The sequence below is a fragment of the Condylura cristata genome, unplaced genomic scaffold, assembly GCF_000260355.1.
Source record: "Condylura cristata isolate star-nosed mole 26May11 unplaced genomic scaffold, ConCri1.0 scaffold00003, whole genome shotgun sequence".
Lineage (NCBI taxonomy): Eukaryota > Metazoa > Chordata > Mammalia > Eulipotyphla > Talpidae > Condylura > Condylura cristata.
This window is the reverse complement of record NW_004567104.1, coordinates 17,544,536-17,564,634: the sequence shown is the minus strand read 5'-3', so window position 1 is coordinate 17,564,634 and position 20,099 is coordinate 17,544,536. Positions and strand designations below refer to the sequence as shown.

General features: G+C 39.2%; 1 protein-coding gene across 4 annotated transcripts in view; it reads right to left on the bottom strand.

Moving 5' to 3' along the window:
- Positions 1-18,413, bottom strand: part of FXR1 (fragile X mental retardation, autosomal homolog 1) — a 61,655-nt gene extending 43,242 nt beyond the window's left edge. For 2 of the 4 annotated variants that reach the window (XM_004675010.2, XM_004675012.2), the window contains exons 1-2: positions 18,149-18,413; positions 1,250-1,302 (exon numbers count right to left, since the gene is read on the bottom strand). In XM_004675010.2, the coding sequence (XP_004675067.1) occupies positions 1,250-1,302; positions 18,149-18,199 (104 nt within the window). In that variant the 5' untranslated portion in view covers positions 18,200-18,413. The remainder of the gene's footprint in view (positions 1-1,249; positions 1,303-18,148) is intronic. The other 2 variants (XM_012732344.1, XM_012732348.1) reach the window with 1 other exon arrangement.
- Between the last annotated feature and the right edge of the window lie 1,686 nt (positions 18,414-20,099).

Sequence of the window (20,099 nt, the reverse complement as noted above, 5' to 3'; positions counted from 1 at the left end):
GTCTACAGCAGGAGTTAAGATTCCAGCCAGGAAGGTAACCCAAATGGAACAACAGACCCTTCCTCTCCTGTCTACTGCTCCCCTCAGCAGTGTATTTCAGTCATTCTGCATGTTCTGCTTACCACTCTGTCTCTGGTGAATTCTCTTACCCCTCCCACCGCTGGCCTTTACCCGTTCTTGTAGTCATAAAATAATCTCTTTTAAAAGTTAAAATTAGGGGCCCTGCCTGGTGGCTCAGTGGATTAAAGCACAGCACCAAGAAGCTAAAGCCATTTCCGCGTGAGTTCGATCCCGACCTGCCCCGGAGGTGATCCACATGGCACCGCAGACCTCTCCTGACCCACCCGCTGCTCCCCTCAGCAGTGTACTTCGTTATATGCCTGTTCTGCTACCCACTCTATCTCTGGTGAATCCTCTCACCGCCCCTGCACCTTTGGCCTGTACCACAGTTCTGTATGTGCAAATAAATTAAATCTTTAAAAATAAAAAGTTAACATTAATTATTATTAATATCAAGCAATTAAAGATACCATAGTTATTCTGACTATTACCTGACACCTGGAAGATCTTGTACAACATCCTTTCAACATTTGAGGGTTTGAAAGTTAAGCATATTCACAAAAATTAATTTTCAAAACAGATTAAAGATTTAGGTGTAAGACATAAGATACTATAATAAGCAACAATACATATAAAGAAAACATTGTAGCATTTCATGACATCAATGATAAAGGTATTTCTGAAAAAATATGGAATAGGAATAAAAGCAAAAGTAACATGTGAAACAGGTTTATACACAGAAGAAAATTTAAGTAGGTTAAAAAGGCATTAAAATGAATGAATCAATATTTACATTCAATGGAATATTTTCTGAAAATTCACTACATTATTTTGGATATGTCTTTTCCAAAAAGCTCTGTGCCTTATTAATGAGTCTCAAGAAGCTATTAAAAAAGTAAGCATATTATAATTTTATTTACCCTACCTACTTCTGCAAAGCTACATACTCAATTTTCACATGTGGTTTGGCAACGAAAACAGTCAAAAAATAAGTGAGGAATAAACTGTAGGGAAAATAAAAAGTAGAGAAATTATCAAAGCTAGAATATTCTGAATCCATACATGATCAAAAAACCAAATACACCCACCCAAAACAAAATCATTTTTCACTCCACATAAGAACACCTAAAAGCAAATAATTTGTACCACTAGTCTTTAAAATTAAAAGCCTCATCAACAAACAACTTACTTGTTTTCAAAAACAACTGTGAGGGAATCTTCATGAACATCTTTGATAAATCCCTGCAAAAAAAAAAAAAATCAGCATTCAATTGAAGGGAACATTAACTCTAAAAGCCTATAAGAAATGCAAAAACAATGTGGAATGCTGAAAATAACAGAGAACTTATACTTAGGCAGATCTGTAGTTGGTTTCAATTGCCATCATTTAAGATGTATGACCTTGTAAGATACTTAACCTTGATCAACCTTTTTTCCCACACAGTATCATCACCTAAGAATGAAGAAAATCAACACAAATCCCTGAAACATCAAAGATACTAACTAGTAAACACTAAAACTTGAGTAAGGCAGTATATTTACATGCCAGGCCCTATTAAACATTCTTGAGTACAACTTTAACCTAACTGGGCTCATCATAACTCATAGAATTACAAAAATTTAAGTAGCTAACACAGGATAAGAACTCTTATTACAAATGTTAGTAATAAAAAGTAAATGGCACTGGCTGATTTTGAAAACGAGTCTTGCCATTAATTTAACCTTATTTTCCCTACTAACTTCTCTTCCTCCACTTAACATAAAATAGGTTATGGAGAACAAACTGCCTCAAAACCATTCTGAATGAACATAAAAGACAATCGGAAAAAAAATTACTAGTCCTTTTCTAGCCTTAAAATTAATTTTGAAATCGGTCTTTTTGCTCATTTGATTAGTGCAACTGAAAAAGATCTGACACACTGAAGGAAAGATCTGGCTGTAGAGTAACTGTTCAAAGTCTTGCTCTACCACTATATGACCTGGGGCAGGCAAGCAGTCCTTGGCACTTGCATGATTACAAACTAATATTAAATGATAATGTATTTTACTATCAATCGTAACTGCAAAATTATCAACCTCACACAAATGCTTGCAATGCACTTGGAACCTAACCACTAGGTAATAAGCACATACTTTATTACAACATGACGTCTGTTTATGACATTGGACTCCAGGATCTACACTAAAACTAGCAAATAAACATACTTTCAGTGCCTGGTTAACACACAGCCGAAATGAATACATCTGTTTATTTCATCTCCCTCACAAGTCTCCTGAAACAATCCTTAAAAGGAAGTTTCTGGCATAAATCCAGAAGAATAAAAAGAAAACGGCCCACCCTGGTGGCACAATGGATTAAGTAGCAGTACTTTATGAAGCTCTCAGCAGCCACTGCAAGGGGTTGCCAGGGTGCTGACACTGACACACATGGTGTGGCAGACCTCTCCTGTCTCCCTTGATGCTCCCCTTTGCAATGTACTTCAGTAGATCTGCCTTTTCTGCTCCCCACTGTGTCTCTGGTGAATCAATCCTCTCACCACCCTTGCAACTCTGGCCTGTACCCCAGTTCTCTATGCATAAATAGATCTTAAAAAAAAAATTCAGTGAAATTTACACAGTAGATGAAATAACATTAAAATAACATTAAAATACAAAGCCGAACAATTATTAATATTTAAATTCCTTCCTGTATGCCAGATATTACAAGCAAATCAGCAAAGTTAGACTACAAACAGTAGAACCTCAAAGAACAAGCAGATCACAACTATCACCTTAAAAATCTGGAAATGTACAAAAGTCTTGGAAAGAAATAACACATGGCAATGAAAACAAAATCTGTCCACTTCTCTAATAGTAGATCAATCAATCAGAATATAGGTAACTCATAAACCTTAGTATCTCTCAGTGACCTTCTCCCACCTTTGCTATTCAAGTTTATTATTTTGTAATTTGGCCCTAATGTCTCTTCAATCCCAAGTATCTGCTTATTATATGAGTAGTGCACAATGGGATATTTCATGCAAATATCCTGTTGAGGTCTAGAACTCCAGAAAGCCTTCCTGAAACTTCCAGGGTGCTACTATAGTTAACTCCTGTCTTAAAATTCTAGAGACATTTTTACTCCTCTTTCTCCTGCCAAAGCTAAAAAGTAAGAGTTGCCCCAGTTCAAGCTCTGATTATCTGACTGTGCTATAAATAAAGCCAGTTTTTCTATTTATAGTTCATCTGAACATTCACTTATGGCAATTATTTTGGTCTGTACTTTCAAAGTTAGGTTACCAGCAAGTCAATATCCTATACTTTTAGGCCACTTCTACTCCCAAGAATTATTTCAGGAACTGCCCAGCTCCAAGGTCATGAATATCAAAATAAAATATATCTTTGTCATCAGAGCTTAGTCGTCATTTTTTTTTAAAGATTTATTTATTTATTCATAAAGAACTGGGGTACAGGCCAGAGATGTGGAGGGTGAGAGGATTCACCAGAGACAGAGTGGGGAGCAGAACAGGCAGATCGACGAAGTACACTGCTGAGGGGAGCAGCGGGCGGGTCAGGAGAGGTCTGCCACACCATGTGGTCACCTCCAGGGCAGGCGGGAATCGAACTCATGAGGAAGCAGCTTTAGATTCTCAGTGCTGTGCTTTAACCCGCTGCGCCACCAGGGAGGGCCTTAGTCGTCATTTTTAACTGACAATCGAATTCATCACACAGTTTCAAAGTTTCACGAATTAATCTTTGTTTCTATGTATTTACAAAATGGATAAATTCAAATCAGAATTCAAGCCCACTAGGAAATTTTATTCTTCATTATAATAAAAACCTTGCTGGGGCGTCCCTGGTGGTGCAAGGATTTGTTAAAGTGCAGTACAATGAAGTGATCTGAAGCCTGCAGCACAAATTAGATCCCCAGCCAGAGAGGTGACCCACATGGCGCAGACCTTCCTTCTGGCAGCTCTCTCCTGTCTTGCCTCTGCTCCCTCCAGGAATGTTTTTTCGGAGGATGTGCCTGTTCTGCTCTCCACTGTCTCTGGTGAATACTGTTACCACCCTCCCACCTCCCACCCCCCACCCGCCACCGCACCTCTGGCCTGAGCCCCAGTTCCAATGTGCATAAATAAAATCTTAAAAAAAAAAAACCTTTCTAGCTAAAACTAGTGCTTAATATATCTCTCCTCTCCCCACCTCCACCCCAACTTAACTTTCAGCACAAACATCAGGATCGGTTTTGTTTTGATACACATTTTTCAAAAGTGTAAGAAAAAAATACAGTGTTCATATAATATTTATGAATTGTAATGAACAGTATTTATGTTCGAATCCCAATTCCTAGATACTGTGTATAAGGTACTTCTCAATGACCAGATTTCTGTAAACTTTTGTCTATTTGAGACAGGATACAGTCAACAATTTTAAAGACATTTTGTACTGTCAAAAATCACTAGACTGATGTTAAATTCCTGTAAAAAGACTGGAAATGGCAGGTCTAGTTCTTTGACAAAAAAATTTGGGTCTGAAGACATTAAATAATAATTACAGTTGTCTGTACATGGCGTAAGGTATGCGTTTGTCAAACTCTGTTAGTCCAACCTTTGAGGATTTTCTGTTGTATCTCCCTTTTCACCTTCATCTGGTCCAGGACCCAATATTTCTCAAAACTCTTGTGATTTATTTTATTTCCTACACATTTTTGTATCGTTGTATACATCAATGATATATAAAGCAGCATTGTAAAACTCTCCCAACTTGTTTACTCAGTTTAAGATACGCTTATGTTTAAAAAACCCTTATCTGTAATTTAAAATACACATCACAGTAAGTAATAACAAAGGTACATAACACATTTGCGTATAATCAAAGTGTCTCAGATTATTCCTAAGAAAATAATAGAGTCATATAGGAAAGGCCCCAAAATGCCATAAATTGTGTATACCTTGAAAAGGACTGGAAGGATTGCTTTTTTCAAAAGCAATCTAGCTATAAAATAAAACTCAAAGCTTCGGTAAGGTAGCAAATTAACCAATCAATTAGGTTTCTACATTAAAAACAACAAGCAGTTGGGAAATATGAAAAATATTCCAATGATAGAAAGAAAAAAGAATCCTAGCAATGGCCTCAAGAACAACCCCAAAAGGTGCAAGATTTGTATCAAATTATTTTTTAATGATACTGAGACATCTATAATGAGGGGGGGAATTAAAATGGATGCTCACCAAAAATAAAAGAATGTTCTTAACTTTTTAAAACCTATAAACATTCCATGACTGGAATGAAGGCCTTTCTAACCAAAAAAGCAAGCCCATTTAAAACCACAAACAAAAAGCTGGGCATGTTTATACTACCTAAAAGCTAAAATGTTGATAGGTAAACATCACATACAAGGAGGTTGCAACATGCAACATAAGCTCCTAATTTGTATGTCTTGGGTGAGCAAGATGATAATTCTAGATATTTTCACACACAAAAAATTGTAAGCTTAATATACTGATAGAGATCTTCTATAATAGGTGCAATTTGTTCTGAATTTAAATTTTCATCCTCCCAGGTATCTTGTAAATTTTCCCTTACCAGTATGTAAGTATCAGCCTCATTTTGTTTAATATTTATATAGGTGTTTGGCAATTTTGAAGTGGTAGCTTAAGTGGTGTGTGGAAAGAACAGGTGCAAAGGATATCTGCCTACTTAAGGATACACTTTTGAAGTTACAACACTGCAGCTGAAACAGGTTTCTGGACTTGATGGCTGTGGGATGGGGGTTGGGGGCAGAAAGACCCTCAAGACTATGGGTTAAGGAAACACAATATGAATGCTTTTCAGAAATGGAAAAACTGAGATTATAAATAGCTGTTTTTTTTAAAAAAAGTCAAAACAGACAAATGAGGGACTCTGGCTTGATTGTGAAAAAAAAATCTTTTATTAGCCCTTCCAGAACTCAGGCAGCAATATTATCCAAAAGTGATCCAATTCTGATCATTTTATGAGAATTCTTTCTTGGGTTGTGACTTATGTATCTATTAAGAGGCAATCAATTTTAGAGCATTTTCATCTAGGTAACACCATTGACCGCAAAACGAAATTCACCTCAGGTTTTCGTTTGAAATCTGCCACAAAAAGGGGCTTCCCTGTGGTGCAACAAGTAAACACAGTGAAGCAATAAGCAGCTTCCTGTGGCAGCGGAGTTTAATCCTGGGCCAGGGAGGTGACCCACATGGCACAGCAGACCTCTTCCTGGCAAGCCTGCTGCTCCCCTCAGCAGTGTATTTCATGAATCTGCCTGTTCTGCTCCCTGCTGTCTCTTGGGAATCCTCTTAGCACCCCTACAGCTATGTATGCATAAATAAATCTTAAAACAAAAACAAAAACTGTCAGGAATAATCTGATAGTCACTTGTTAGCCTCTGAGCAACTACCAATTTACTGATTTACAATCTGACCCCTTCCCACTCCTTCAATTCCTAAGTACTTAGCATCTCTGAAGTCAGGGTTTTGTTTACAATTAATCAAGGTGCACAGAACAGCTGATAACCATATGGCAGTCAGGCTACATCTCTGCCTTAACATATTGAAACTTAGTTTGCTTAGTATTTCCCATGGTAATCACTTGACTGCAACACCTTGGCATCTCAGTCAGGAAACCAATGAAAGACCATTTTACAAAATACTGAATTCTCTTACTAGAAGGTTATGCAATTGTATACCTTCCAATAAAATCATGAAAGCACTAGCAGTGAAATATGCAGAGCAAATGGAAACTCTTGGGAAGAAAACCCTGAATATACTGGGGAGAGCTCTTTAAATGTGTGCTTGCAACCTAAGTGCTCTCCAAGCACTGGGGAAGATACTGGGAGAAGAAACATTCCTCGGACTGTGAAGACGTTTTAACCACATTATTTGGCTTATAATTACTCTTATATGTATGCAAATGTTTAATGATGACGTTTAAAAAATAAGAATTCTAAAATAAAGAAAAGTGCCACACAAAAAACCGCTGCCACAACAATTAACATCTTTTTAATGTCTCTTATAAATGATGAATTAGATACAATTAAATTACCTGCATCTTCCACTACCCGAAAAATAACCTTTTCTCTAGACACTAATCGCACCTTTAATAATACAAACATGGCTTACTTATACCTCAAATCAACATATTAACAGAGTCAACTGTTGTCCTTCTTTGCAATCTGCCAAGTGTCATGGCATATTTTATGAGATTTAAAAAAAAAAAGAATACGACAAACAGCATCTCTTAACAGGATTATAAGGGAATGTACTCAATCACATTCATTTTGTACAATAAGTTAACTTCTTTCTAATACATCTAGAATGATACTTCTGATATCATTAGGTTGAAAAAGACAAGACTTTTAGGGGCACGCAGATCCAGGTGCTTATCACTGTAATTAGCAGTTTTAAATATAAAAGTTTCTCAGCAAAACAAGGGAACTAAATCTTGAACTAGAAAACTAAGGTATTTCTAGGCATTCAAAAGTATGCTAAAAGTAATTAAAACTACTCCCCAGGGCCCTGGCGGCACAAGGGTTAAAGCACAGCATTATAAAGCTAGTGCAGCCACTGTAGCATGAGTTCAATCCCTTGGGGGGCGGGGGGTGGCCCACATGGCATGGCAGACCTCTCCTGACCTGGTCACTGCTCCCCTCAATATTTCAGTCCATCTGCCTGTTCTGCTCCCCTACTCTGTGGTGAATCCTCTCACCCCCTACTCCTCTGATCTGTACTCCAGTTTTGTAAACAAATAAATCTTAAAAAAAAAAAACTAATCCCCAACCCCCCATGTAGAATTTCTTGCAAGCAATTTAAAGTGCTTAAATATAAAACACTGTATTGTTTCTGGACTGTGTAAATAACTGAAAGATACAGAAATTATTCCTCATTAGGAGAAAAAATAAAATCTTTTTATAAAAATATTTTGTGTAAGAACCAGGGCGTAGGCCAAAGGTGCAGGGGGTGAGAGGATTCACCAGTGACACACTGGAGAGCAGCACAAGTGGAGTGACTGAAATACACTGCTAGGAGAAGCAGTGAGTGAGAAAGGAAAGACCTAGATGCCGTATGTGAATCAGCATCCTGGCCAGATGTAACTTACGCCATAGCAGTGACAGGGCTGAAACTTAATTCCTTAGCCATAAGGGAGGGCCCAGAAATAAATTCTTACTATTTAAAGAAACTAAGATCGTTTGAGATCCAGTATGTACAATGTTCAGTGAAACAAGAAAGAGTCCTGGTCAGTAAGGTAAAGAAAGCCATCCTGTCTTTATTCGTCCCAAAAGTCACAATGTTACCTCTCCTCCCCTCCTCAGAACTCTGAATGGTCTTTCCAGAGCATCCCAGAGACTTTTAGGCCAATTATCATTAGGTTCTTAATTATGTCAACCCTGGTTCGCACCAAGTTCTCCTGGATGCTAAATATCATAGTCACATCCCAATCCTATTAGTGATAGGGCTTTGACTAATAAGAAAAAAAAGTAATTTCCTAAAAGCTATACTGTGCTATCACAACTGCCTACAAATATTCAAAATTAAGTGTTGATATGGTTAACCGCAACTATATTGATAAAAGTTCTAACACTGAAAGAAAAGATTTTGTTAAACCTGGACACAGGTTGTTTTAACCAAAAATAGCGATCTGGGGGCCTTATTGATAAAACTTTCAGTATTAAAAAAATAAGATTTCCGGGCCCTCCCTGGTGGCGCAGCGGGTTAAAGCACTGCACTAAGAAGCTAAAGCCCTTCCCGCATGAGTTCGATCCCCACCTGCCCCACCTGCCCCGGAGGAGCTCCACATGGCGAGGCAGGCAGACCTCTCTCTCCTGACCGGCCCGCTGCTCCCCTTAGCAGTGTACTTGGTCAATCTGCCTGTTCTGTTCCCCGCTGTCTCTGGTGAATCCTCTCACCCACCTCATCTCTGGCCTGTACCCCAGTTCTATATGAATAAATAAACCTTAAAAAAAAAAAGATTTCCTATGGCCAGAGATACCAGAAAGTCAACAGACAATATAGGGGGACAAGGGTCCTCATAATAAATTAGTTCTAAGAGATCTCAAGTGACAAAGGACATCCTGATAGGAAATGATCCAAAGGGGGGGAGGGGAATTTACAGGAAAACCAAATAATTAACCAATGTAAAAAAAGATTGACAGGGCCTCCCTCATGGCAAAGGGGTTAAAGACAAAGTTAGCTAACCCACATGTCACAGCAGATATCTCCTGTCTCTATCACTACTCCCCTCAGCCATGTACTGTTCTGTTCCCCACTATGTCTCTAGTGAATCCCACACATCTGGTCTGTACCCCAGTTATGTACGCATAAAGAAATATTTTTTTAAAAAAAACAGTAATTCATTTAAAAAAATTGAGCTGTGGATGGGAAGAGTTCTCTGGACTGTGGTGATGGCACATGGTTAAATTGGTGCTGGGAAGCCCATGGGGATTACAACTGTAATGAAAACATGCACAAAATGAAGAATGATGTAAAAAAAATTAAAAAGTTGAGCTGTATCTTAAGCACTACAACACTTATAAATCTTTTTTAATTATTCCATCTCCACTGGAGATGGAATTTGAAATTCCTTAAAAATGTACCTTCCAAGAGAAAACTCAATTTAGTTTACACCAAAAATAACTGTACAATTTGACACCACAAGCATATTCAGAATTGTTACTGCTATGAAAAAATTTAACTTCAAATACACACTTTAACAAAAGTGAAAAAACTTACATAACTAAATCTACAAGTTAAAGTTATTTCAAATTAAAGGATACATTATACAAAAAAAAAAAATTCTGCCAATTTGGGCCTCCCTGGTAGCCTACATGTTATGTCTCAGTGCTATCACCACTACCACCTAAGTTCGATACCCGGCCAGGGAGCTGACCCACGTGAACAGCAGAGTTTTCCAGTCTTACCTGCTGCTCCCCTCAGCAGTGTATTTCAATAGATTCACCTATTCTGCTCCCCACAGACTATGGTGAATCCTCTCACTTCCTATACCTCTGGCCTACACACCCGTTTTCCTATGCAAAAAATAAAAAAAATTGCTAGTTTAAAAAAAAGTACCGGGCCCTCCCTAGTGGTAATGGGTTAGGACACAGCAAGTCAGCTGCAGCCCATTCAGTGTGAGTTTGATCCCCGCCCCAAAGGGGACCCACCTGGTGCAGCAGACCTCTCCTGACCCACCCACTGTTCCCATCAGGAGTGTACTTTGTCGATCTGCCTGTTCTGCTCCCCACTCACTCTCTGGTGAAGCCTCTCGCTGCCCCTGCACCTCTGGCCTGCACCCCCAGTTCTGTATGAATAAATAAATGTTTTTAAAAGTGCCAATTTACTGCTTGATTATATCACTTATTACAGAAATCACTTTACACTATGGAATAGCTGTTAAAGGAAAACATTCAAGGCATGCCTTAGCATTCATTAGTATTGAACATTTACTAAATTTTTAAAGTGACTATTTAAAGTGTAAAGATACCCTATGCTTGCAGACTAGTAATAAATGTTCTTAGCTTGTTAAATTCTTAAGTTTATAATATCCAATAGTGGATCCTCCCTGGGGGCACAACAGGTTAAAGTAAAGCTCTGTGAAGCTAGCCACAGCTACCTCAGCATAAGTTTGATCCCCACCCACCAGGGAGGTGCCGACATGGTGCAGCAGACCTCCCCCTCTCACCCACTGCTCTCCTCAGCTGTATTTCATCCATCTGCCTGCCGTGCCTGCTCCCCACTCTGTCTCTGGTGAATCCTCTCACTGCCCCTGCACCTATGGCCTGTACCCCAATTTTGTTGCATAAATATATAAATCTTTTTTAAAAAGTTAAATAATATCCAATAGTTCATTAAGTGAGTAACTTTATTACTCCAAATTGCTACGCAAAACTATTACCACTTTCCTGTTGGAGCTGAAGTTCCCTATAGTTTTCTGATTGCATAAAGTTCTGTCACAATGTCTTAACCTGACCAGCACAACACACAACCCCTACAAAATTTTAATTTCAGTTTGAAATAAAAATCAGTTTATCTTTGTGTGTGTTATTCTTAGCAGGAGAGCTAAAATTACACAACAGATCAGCATGTAAAGTCATGATTTACAAGGCAACCTCAATGTAAAGTGGGTTGGTGTGACTATAGTTCCTCACAGAGACTGAAAGGGATTTTTGTGTTTGTGTGTGTGCTGGTAAACACAAAAAGAGTAATAAAGAGTTTATTTACAAAAATGGGAAATGAAGACATGAGTTCTCTCCGAGTTCAGGGAGAAAGAAATTGGTTCTGCTGATATGGTCAGAAAGTCGGCAAAAAAGGATCCCCAGGCCCACATATCTGGTTATACATCAAACCTGGCTGCTTAACTCCACCCCCAGCCCCCAGCAATCCTCCCCTTTGGTGGTGATTTGCAGTCCTTGGTGTCTTAGATATCTTTGGTCTGGAATAGGGGTGTAGTCCATAAAACCTGCTTTGTGGAATTTATTCAAGACATCCTTTCCCCCAACAAAGAATTCAAACATAAAGGTACAGAATAATATGTACTTAAAAACACATACCAAGTCACTTTAATTTACAGTCTTAAAATAATATGAAAAACTGTAAAAGCCAAGTTATGAAATAAGAAGAAACATTTTAGTCAAAATGGCCGTATCAGGCTCTTAAAAATCTGAAAGACTAGTCTGAATCTTAAATCAGTCTCATGAATATTATGGACTAGATTTGCTTAGCCTCAGTTTCCTCAATTAGTGACTAACACTTTTTTTCAGTGTAACTGAGTTGCTGAAAGGAGAAATTCGGACTCGGAAAGTACCTGCACATTCAAACAGGTTGTGAGTATTCAATAAAACAGTGGCTGTTACTAGTTTTAGAGGCTAGATGGATCCTTAGTGAACTAGCAAATGCCCACCAGATTCTACTACTTAGTAAACTGTGTTAAAAGAACTCTAACTGCGGCCCTCCCAGGTGGCGCAGCGGGTTAGCACAAAGCTTAAGCCACTTCCACAAGAGTTCGATTGATCGCAGCCTGCCCCAAGGAGATGATCCACAAGGCAAGGCGGACCTCTCCTGACCCCGCCCGCTGCTGCTCCCCCTCAGCAGTGTACTTTGTCGATCTGCCTGTTCTGCACCCCACTCTGTCTCTGGTGAATCCTCTCACCTTCCGCATCTCTGGCCTGTACCCCAGTTCTGTACAAATAAATCTTAAAAAAAAAAAAAATCTAACAGCCTGATACTGAAGATGAAAAAACCAAGGTCTCACAAGCTAGTGTAAGAATAAGGGCTCAATTATCAAATACTGTTCTTTCCACTACAGGGGGGAAAAAAGGCTTGTCTACCTCATCCTTAACACTGTGGCAGAAAACTCTTCTTGAATTATGATCTAGTCAACTGTCTACCTTATCTTTCCTAAATTAAAACTAAACCCACTACCCAATGATTTATTTTAAAGAACTTCTAATGTAATTAAAACCAACAACTGTGAGAAGTCCTAGAGTTAAATCTCATTTCAGCTACAGTGCAATACTGAACAAGTTAATCATTACTGTCAGTTTCTTAAAATGTAAAATGGAGATAATGTACTTCATGGATTTCTTGAAAATGAAAATCAGGAAAAAAGTAGAAACTTAACAGAACATGAATAGACTTAATAGCATATAAGCAGTACCCAATAAAGTAAAATTATTATCTAACAGAAGGCATATACAAACATACGATGATTCAGAAAAAAACAGGTGCAAAAAAGTAAAAATGGGAAAAAATATTTTTCTGTTAAGTTTATAAAGCTGAATTCTTTACATCATGTTTGTGTAAATAGATTATTTTGCCTTTATAGGTTTTGTTTTCAAATTTTTCACAATTATAAATTATTTTTGTAATACCAAAATAAAGGTTTACAGAAAAATATTTCACTTAAAAAATTAACTGGTCTTGTCATTTAATTCTTATTTAACCTTTTTTTTAAATATCACATTTTAAAATATGTAATAAAAATTACCTTTAAAATACCTGGAACTATGTATTTTTAACAGCAAACTGGCCACTATCTTTCCTCAATTAACTAATCTCCAAAGGAAAACAATATATTAAATCTATAAACAGTACACAAACAGAACACATTCCTTTAATGTAACTTTATGGAGCACAGTTAAGAGATAATAAACCCAGTGTATAATTTAGTCTCAAATTCATTCTAATGCTAGCTTAAGCAAAATAAGGGAATGTTTAAACTATTGTAATACTCAGAGTCAGTCAACTGAAAGTAACTATATATACAATAGAAAGCCTGAAATTTTATTCAGGACCTTTAAAAGTACACATTTCCTTGGAACACCATGCAAACTTTCCTCTACATAAGCCAGAAATTGAATGACTTACATTCAAATGCCTATTTAAAATTATATTATTCCCATGGCTATGCAAGCTGCAATGCTATCACAAAGCTTAATGTCATATACATTAGTTAAAAAGCAATTTAATGACTCCAGATGGACACAAGGTTTGTTGGGGGATGGAGGGGGTAATGGAAATGTTTTAAAATAAGAATGTAGTTATGGTCTATACAACTCAACATACTTACAATCACACAGATTACAAATTCTATTACAAAACTTAAGAAAAAAAAAAAGGTGGCACCCCAAATGACCATCAGTATAAACTAAGATGCTGTTCCAGGTAGGAAAGGCTATAAAAGCAAATTTTCGTGTAAAGTTATATTCCCCATCAAAGGCTTAATTAATCTATCGCCCATTCTTTTTTTTAATGTAATAGTTTATTTTTACATCATTTTGTACATTTTTTTAATCTCAATTGTAATCCCCGTGGGTTTCCCATCACTGAGTCACCCATGTGCCATCACCATAGTCCCATGCACTTCTCTCCCCACCTCCACACCCCCAGTTTTTTATCCATTCCCCATTTCACCCCCACAAAACGTCTCTGGTCATTTTGACTTCGTTATTCTTATTATTTTCTCGCCTGGTCCATTATACTCCTGCTATGAGTGAAACCATCTGGTATTTTGGTATTTTTCTTTTTCTTTCTGGCTTATCTCACTAAGTATGATCTTTTCCAGCTCCATTCAAGTTGCTGCAAAAGATATGTTTCTTTTCTTTTTTTTTTTTTTTGGTTGCTGAGTAATATTCCATTGTATGTATGTACCATATCTTTTTAATCCAGTCATCTACTTTTGGGCATTTGGGCTGCTTCCATGTTTTTCCAATTGTAAATAAAGCAGCAATAAACATGGGGGTGCAGGTATCTTTTTCAATCAGTGTTTTTGTATCTTTTGGGTAGATACCTAGGAGTGGGATTGCTGGGTGGTAGGCGATCTCCCATTCTTTATCACACTTTTTATAGAGCTTCAAACACCAAGTTCTTAACTTTTTAATTACTATAGATACACCGTTAAGTACAATAAGCAGGACTATGTATTTTGCAAGCCATCATTTGTGCAAGTACTGGGGGGGAAATCCCAATTTTGGGTGAAAGCTTCAACTCTTTACTGATTTCAATTTATGTGTGAAATCAAGTTACCATTCTACAAGAACTTTTTATCAATATGTACAAAATACTCCTTTCAAGGGAGGATACTATCAGCTATTAAACCCTAGGCTCTGAAATTCCTCAAGGGCCACTAACACTTAAAGTCAAATGTAGGAGAGTGAGGAAAAGCAGGAATCAGAGATCATTTTGTGTACTGAAGGGGGGGGGAGGGGTGTCAGGGAAAGACACCAAAACATAAATAAAAATATAAACAGCAGTGGCCCTCCCTGGTGGCACAGCGGGTTAAAGTACAGAGGGTTAAAGCACAGCATTAAGAAGCTAAAGCCACTTCATCATAAATTAGATCCCGGCCTGCCCCAGAGGTGATCCACATGGAGCAGCAGACCTCTCCTGACACCCCCGCTGCTCCCCTCAGCAGTATACTTTGTCATTCTGCCTGTTCTGCTCCCCATTCTATCTCTGGTGAAGCCTCTCACTGCCCCTGCACCTCTGGCCTGTACCCCAGTTCTGTATGCACAAATAAATAAATCTTTAAAAAATATATATAAAAACAGCAATTATCTTAAGGCAACTTTAGTTTTTCCTGACAGCTTCTAAATTTCTTACTGATCAAATATAACTTTAAAAAAGTACTTGAAATTGGCCCTTCCTGGTGGCACAGCGGGTTAAAGCACAGCCCGAGACTAAAGCCAATTCATTTAGCACGAATTCAATCCCCCAGGGAGGTTATCCACATGGCCCTATAGACCTCTCCTGACCCACCCACTGCTCCCCTTAACAGTGTACTTTGTCCATCTGGTTTGCTCCCCACTCTGTCTCTGGTGAATCCTCTCGCTACCCCTGCATCTCTGGCCTGTACCCCAGTTCTGTATTCATAAATAATCTTTTCTAAAAATTACTTAAAATTATGCTGCTACTACACTAAATGCAAAAGGCCGGACTCAAAACTCACTGATGAGCCTACACATAGAACATTCTGGTAAATGCAAAATCATAGAGAAAGATAATTTAGATAACACCCTAAGGTCTAGGGGGTTGAGACTTACATACAAAGAGGCTTGGATAAAACTTTGGAATTGAGTGATATATTCCTTGTCTGTCATGGAGGTGATGGTAACAAAACTACTAGTATTTATCAAGGCTCATGTAAGTGTACATCCAATTAAAAAAAAAAAGGATGCTTTTGGGCCTTCCCATGTGACAGAACTGCTTAGTTAAAGCACAGCACTGCTAAGCTAGCTGCAGCCACTTCAGCAAGAGTTCTATCCCCCACGGAGTTTGATTCTCACCCCCCACCCCCACCCAGGTGACCCACATGGCCCAGCAGATCTCTCCTGAGCAGTGTACTTCTTCATTAGGCCTATTCTGCTCCCCACTGTCTCTGGTGAATCCTCCCTGCCCCCACACCAGCTCTCTATAAGAAATAAATCTTTAAAAACAAAAAAAAAGGTGAATTTACCATGTGCAAGTTAATCTCCAAAATTCAAATAGTTAAAAATACCAAATTGCTTGTACCTATTTAAGTGTAATTATTTTAGTAAACACAAATGTGGCTGGATTCCTTTCTAAACTTTGCCCTCCTCCCCAAAAACAGCTTCCTTGCTTTGTTAAGTAAAAATGGATAGTAACAAAATCGAAAATCAGTAGACTTGAAAGTGTGGATAGAGACTAACTCTACTTTTATGGTCCCAAACGGGAACGCTTAATTTACTATGGATTGAAATAATAGTAATGGGAGGGTAAAAGATTACAAACATCTACTAAACTTTCAAACTGTTAATTTCAAAATCTTATCCAATGTAGCTTGTATAGAAGCCCATCAACATAAAAAACACCTGGTTTATAAATATTGCTACCATTTATATTATATTGAAAAAGAAAGCAATGATCCTTTCCTATTTTTCAATATACCTCGAAAAAAGCACACACCTCCATTACACATGAACTGTATAGCCAAATAGTGAGAATCTGAAACTTTCTCTGTGCTGGGAGACTGATACAAAATGATAAATTTCCTACCCTGAGAGAAGTGTAACACTTTATGAACAGTACAACTGTATCTGCAGCTGTTAAGAAAAGGCAACCATGAGGTATCTATCAGTAAAAACAGAAGTCAATGAAATACTCGAATTTCACTCAAGTTCTTTGACATCGTTATAAACCTGCACTAAATACAACTCGTCACGCATTAAGACTACTTTCTACCAGTCATTTTTATGTTGACCACCTAAAGAGATTTAAAATTGTAAAAAGCTTAGAGATCCTTCATAAGCCAACTGTGATTCCCTACTGCCATTAACCACGTGACAGTTAAACCAAATCCACATTAACTAAGTCCTGAAACTAGAAAAGGAAAAACGCTTAAAAAAAAAAAAAAAACCAGTAAATTACAACCACAAAAATAAAGTCCCCTGGGACAAAAGGTACGATGAAATGAAACCCAGTGAGGCTACTACATACTGTGTAAGCACAATACTCACTCCTGTGTTAGGAGAAGGCCCTCCATAAAAATAGCCAGGACTCTCAAACATTTGAGATACTGGCTTAGCGAGAATGAGTGACAGACAACAGCTGGGAGCCTTGTATTGATCTTGTAACGTCCTGGCATGCTTTTGGAAAACCGGAGAATTAGAAAGGCCTGTTACAGGGGCAAAGCCAAACGGTAAGGGCTTCATTCTCAGTTATGCGCCCCCCTACAACTGAAGCCTATATTTAATTCCTCTTGTTTCCCATCCCCAATCCCACAGTAATGCATCGCTTTCCTCCTCAAGCAAACAAAAAAACGGGGGGGAGGGGGCGTGGGGGGGTAGGACACCTTCCGAAAACATCGTCCAAGTGATATAAAGAATCCAGTCACCTAGCCACCTGTCTTCCCTTATTCATTTCATTAACGCTTCCTTTTTCAAAGCCTAGAACTCTTCTCGCCTTTCTTCCGTAATAGAGGGGCTGAGGCGCCGCCCAATTTCAGAGGCCTCAAAAATATTTCATCCCGCCACATTTCAAGGTATTCTGGCTTTCTCTCTTTGATTCCAACCCTCAGCTCGGTACCCTCTTCCCCTTCAGACTCTCAAGTTTATTAGCCCAAAACGCGAGCACAAAGGTGAATTCCTCAGATTCCGCGAAGTGCCCCCCCAGGGGGTGGGGAGGGGTCAGAGCTGTGGGCCGACGCACTCCCGCTCGGCCCAGTCCGAGGGGCGGGGGAGCGGCCTCGACCACACAATCCCACCACCTCCTTTCAAGACTCCCCCACCTCCTGGCGCTCAGGCCTGCTCCCAGCGACCTCTCCGGCGCCCAGCAGCCGCGCGACTTGTCCTCATCCGCCCGCGTAAGGCTGCACCAGCACCCAAAATTAAGATTCACAAATAGGAAAACGCAAGAAGTGTCCGACGTCTTGTTTCAAAACATAACGGAGCCCGGGCCCCTGAGACCGTTAAACCGCGGGTTGAGGGGGGAGAAGCGAGGGATTCAGCGGCCTCCAGCTTTGGCCTGCTTGTCCTTTTCGACCCCAAGCGCCACTCTTCGGAGCCACCAACCCTCTCCCCTACCTACCCTAGCCCCAGGAAGACCCGACAGAGCGGCAAAAGGGTCAGTACCTTGTAGAAAGCCCCGTTGGAGCCACGAACCTCCACCGTCAGCTCCGCCATGTTGGAACCGCAAAGGCCGCTGGGAAGAGGTTCTAGAAACTTTCCAACCAGAGGGGAGGAGGGGGGAGGGGCGTAAAGGAGGCGGGGGGCGGGGCGGGGAAAGTAGGGCGGGGACTGGGATCCCCCGCCCCACACCCTTGGGGTCTTGTCGCTCAAGGCCGACTCTGGTGGGATCCCTCCGCTCCTTACATCACTTGCAGTGGGCTCCGCCCGTCGCTGCCAGCGCACCCCTCGCTCCCGACATAATCGCACGACCTTTGATGACCCGCCCCCAAGTCCCCGCCTCCCAGCGCCAGCCGCTTGCGGGGCTCCGGCAGCTACGGACCTCCTTCCGCCTGGTAATGACCTGTCTGGACTCTGTGGGCAGCACACGTGGGCTTGGGGCTTCACTTGGGCATTCTGCCTTTAAACTTCTTGGACTGCTGTTAATCCTGAAATAGCTTCCCCACCTAAGGAAGGTCAACCTTGGGGGCTCCGATTGCTACTAGCACAATTTTTACGGGATGATGGACCCTCAAAATGTATAAATTGTGCTCACGTTCTTGCACCTTGCTTTTTAGAAACCAGCGCCCTACTTTTACACAAATGCAGTTCCGGACTTTCTCACTCTGTTCGGTTCGGTGGAGTTCTCTTACCACCTGTTACCGCTTTAGCTGTTTAAAAGCCAATTTAAGTATTCTCATTTTGGGGTTTTCCGCAACCTACAGTAATTCCGCAACAGCAGTAATTCTAACAATTTGTTAGAAGTAAATTGTTAGAAGTAGTCAGGGAAACAGTAGAGCGGGATCCCTGTTTATCCCTGCTGCAGTGCAAACGATGTTCACAAATAGGATCAAAGCAGAATCAATTTGATTGATTTTTCTACGAGCAGTACTCTGTAGGAGAGTACCCTAATACAATAAGCATTAAGACACATACTTTGAATATCTATTTTAAGAGTTCTAAAATTTGTTTCCCAAACCAGGCCTTTGGAAATGATACTAAAGGGACGCCTTGTGTATATGTTATCATTTTAACAGAAAAACTTTTATGAAAGAATGTTTTGCTGGCCTTCCATGATCTGGAAAATGCCCACCGACCCAGGCTTTCTGGGGAGAGAGTTCTTAAAAAATGTATATAAGAGAGGATCAACACATCTCCAAAGACATAAAAGAAAGGAAATAGGAACTGCAAAAATACTCAATAGTTTAGTACTTTGTACACAATGTTCATTTGAAAATGTCGATCTTAGTGAGGAAAATATAAACAAATGAAATACTCATCAATGATTTATAGCCACCACTCAGGGCTTCTCTCCAACACGTTATACATCTTATTATAATCTAGTAGGTTTATAATACACTAGTTTATTTTTTCTATAGCTTTTCTGAGGTAGAATTCCATGCCATAAAATTCATCCATTTAAAGTGTACAATTCAGTGATTTTTAGTATATTCAGAGTTGTGTAACTATTACCACAATCAATTTTATAACACTTTTATCCCTCCAAAAAGAAAACCTGTTCTTCTTAATTATCGCCCCACACTCCCGTGTTCTAGGCAAACACTAATATATTTTCCTAAACATGTTTCCTAAACATTTCATATAAGTTGGTTATAAAATATGGAGTCTTTTGTGATTAACTTTAACTTTGAATAGTGTTGAAATTTCACCTGTGTCATGCTATGAACCTTCTCTTTCCTTTTTTAGTGTGAAATATACCACTGAATGGATACACATTTTATTTATTAATTTATCCATTGATAGACATTAGGTGGCTTTTACTTTTTTGACTGGAATTAATGTTCTGAAGATTCCTATACAAGTTTTTGTGTAGACAAATGTATGGCTTCATTCTTGGTTATGTATCTAGAAATGGAATAGTTGAACCATAGTTAACTCCCTGTTTAATCTCTTGAGG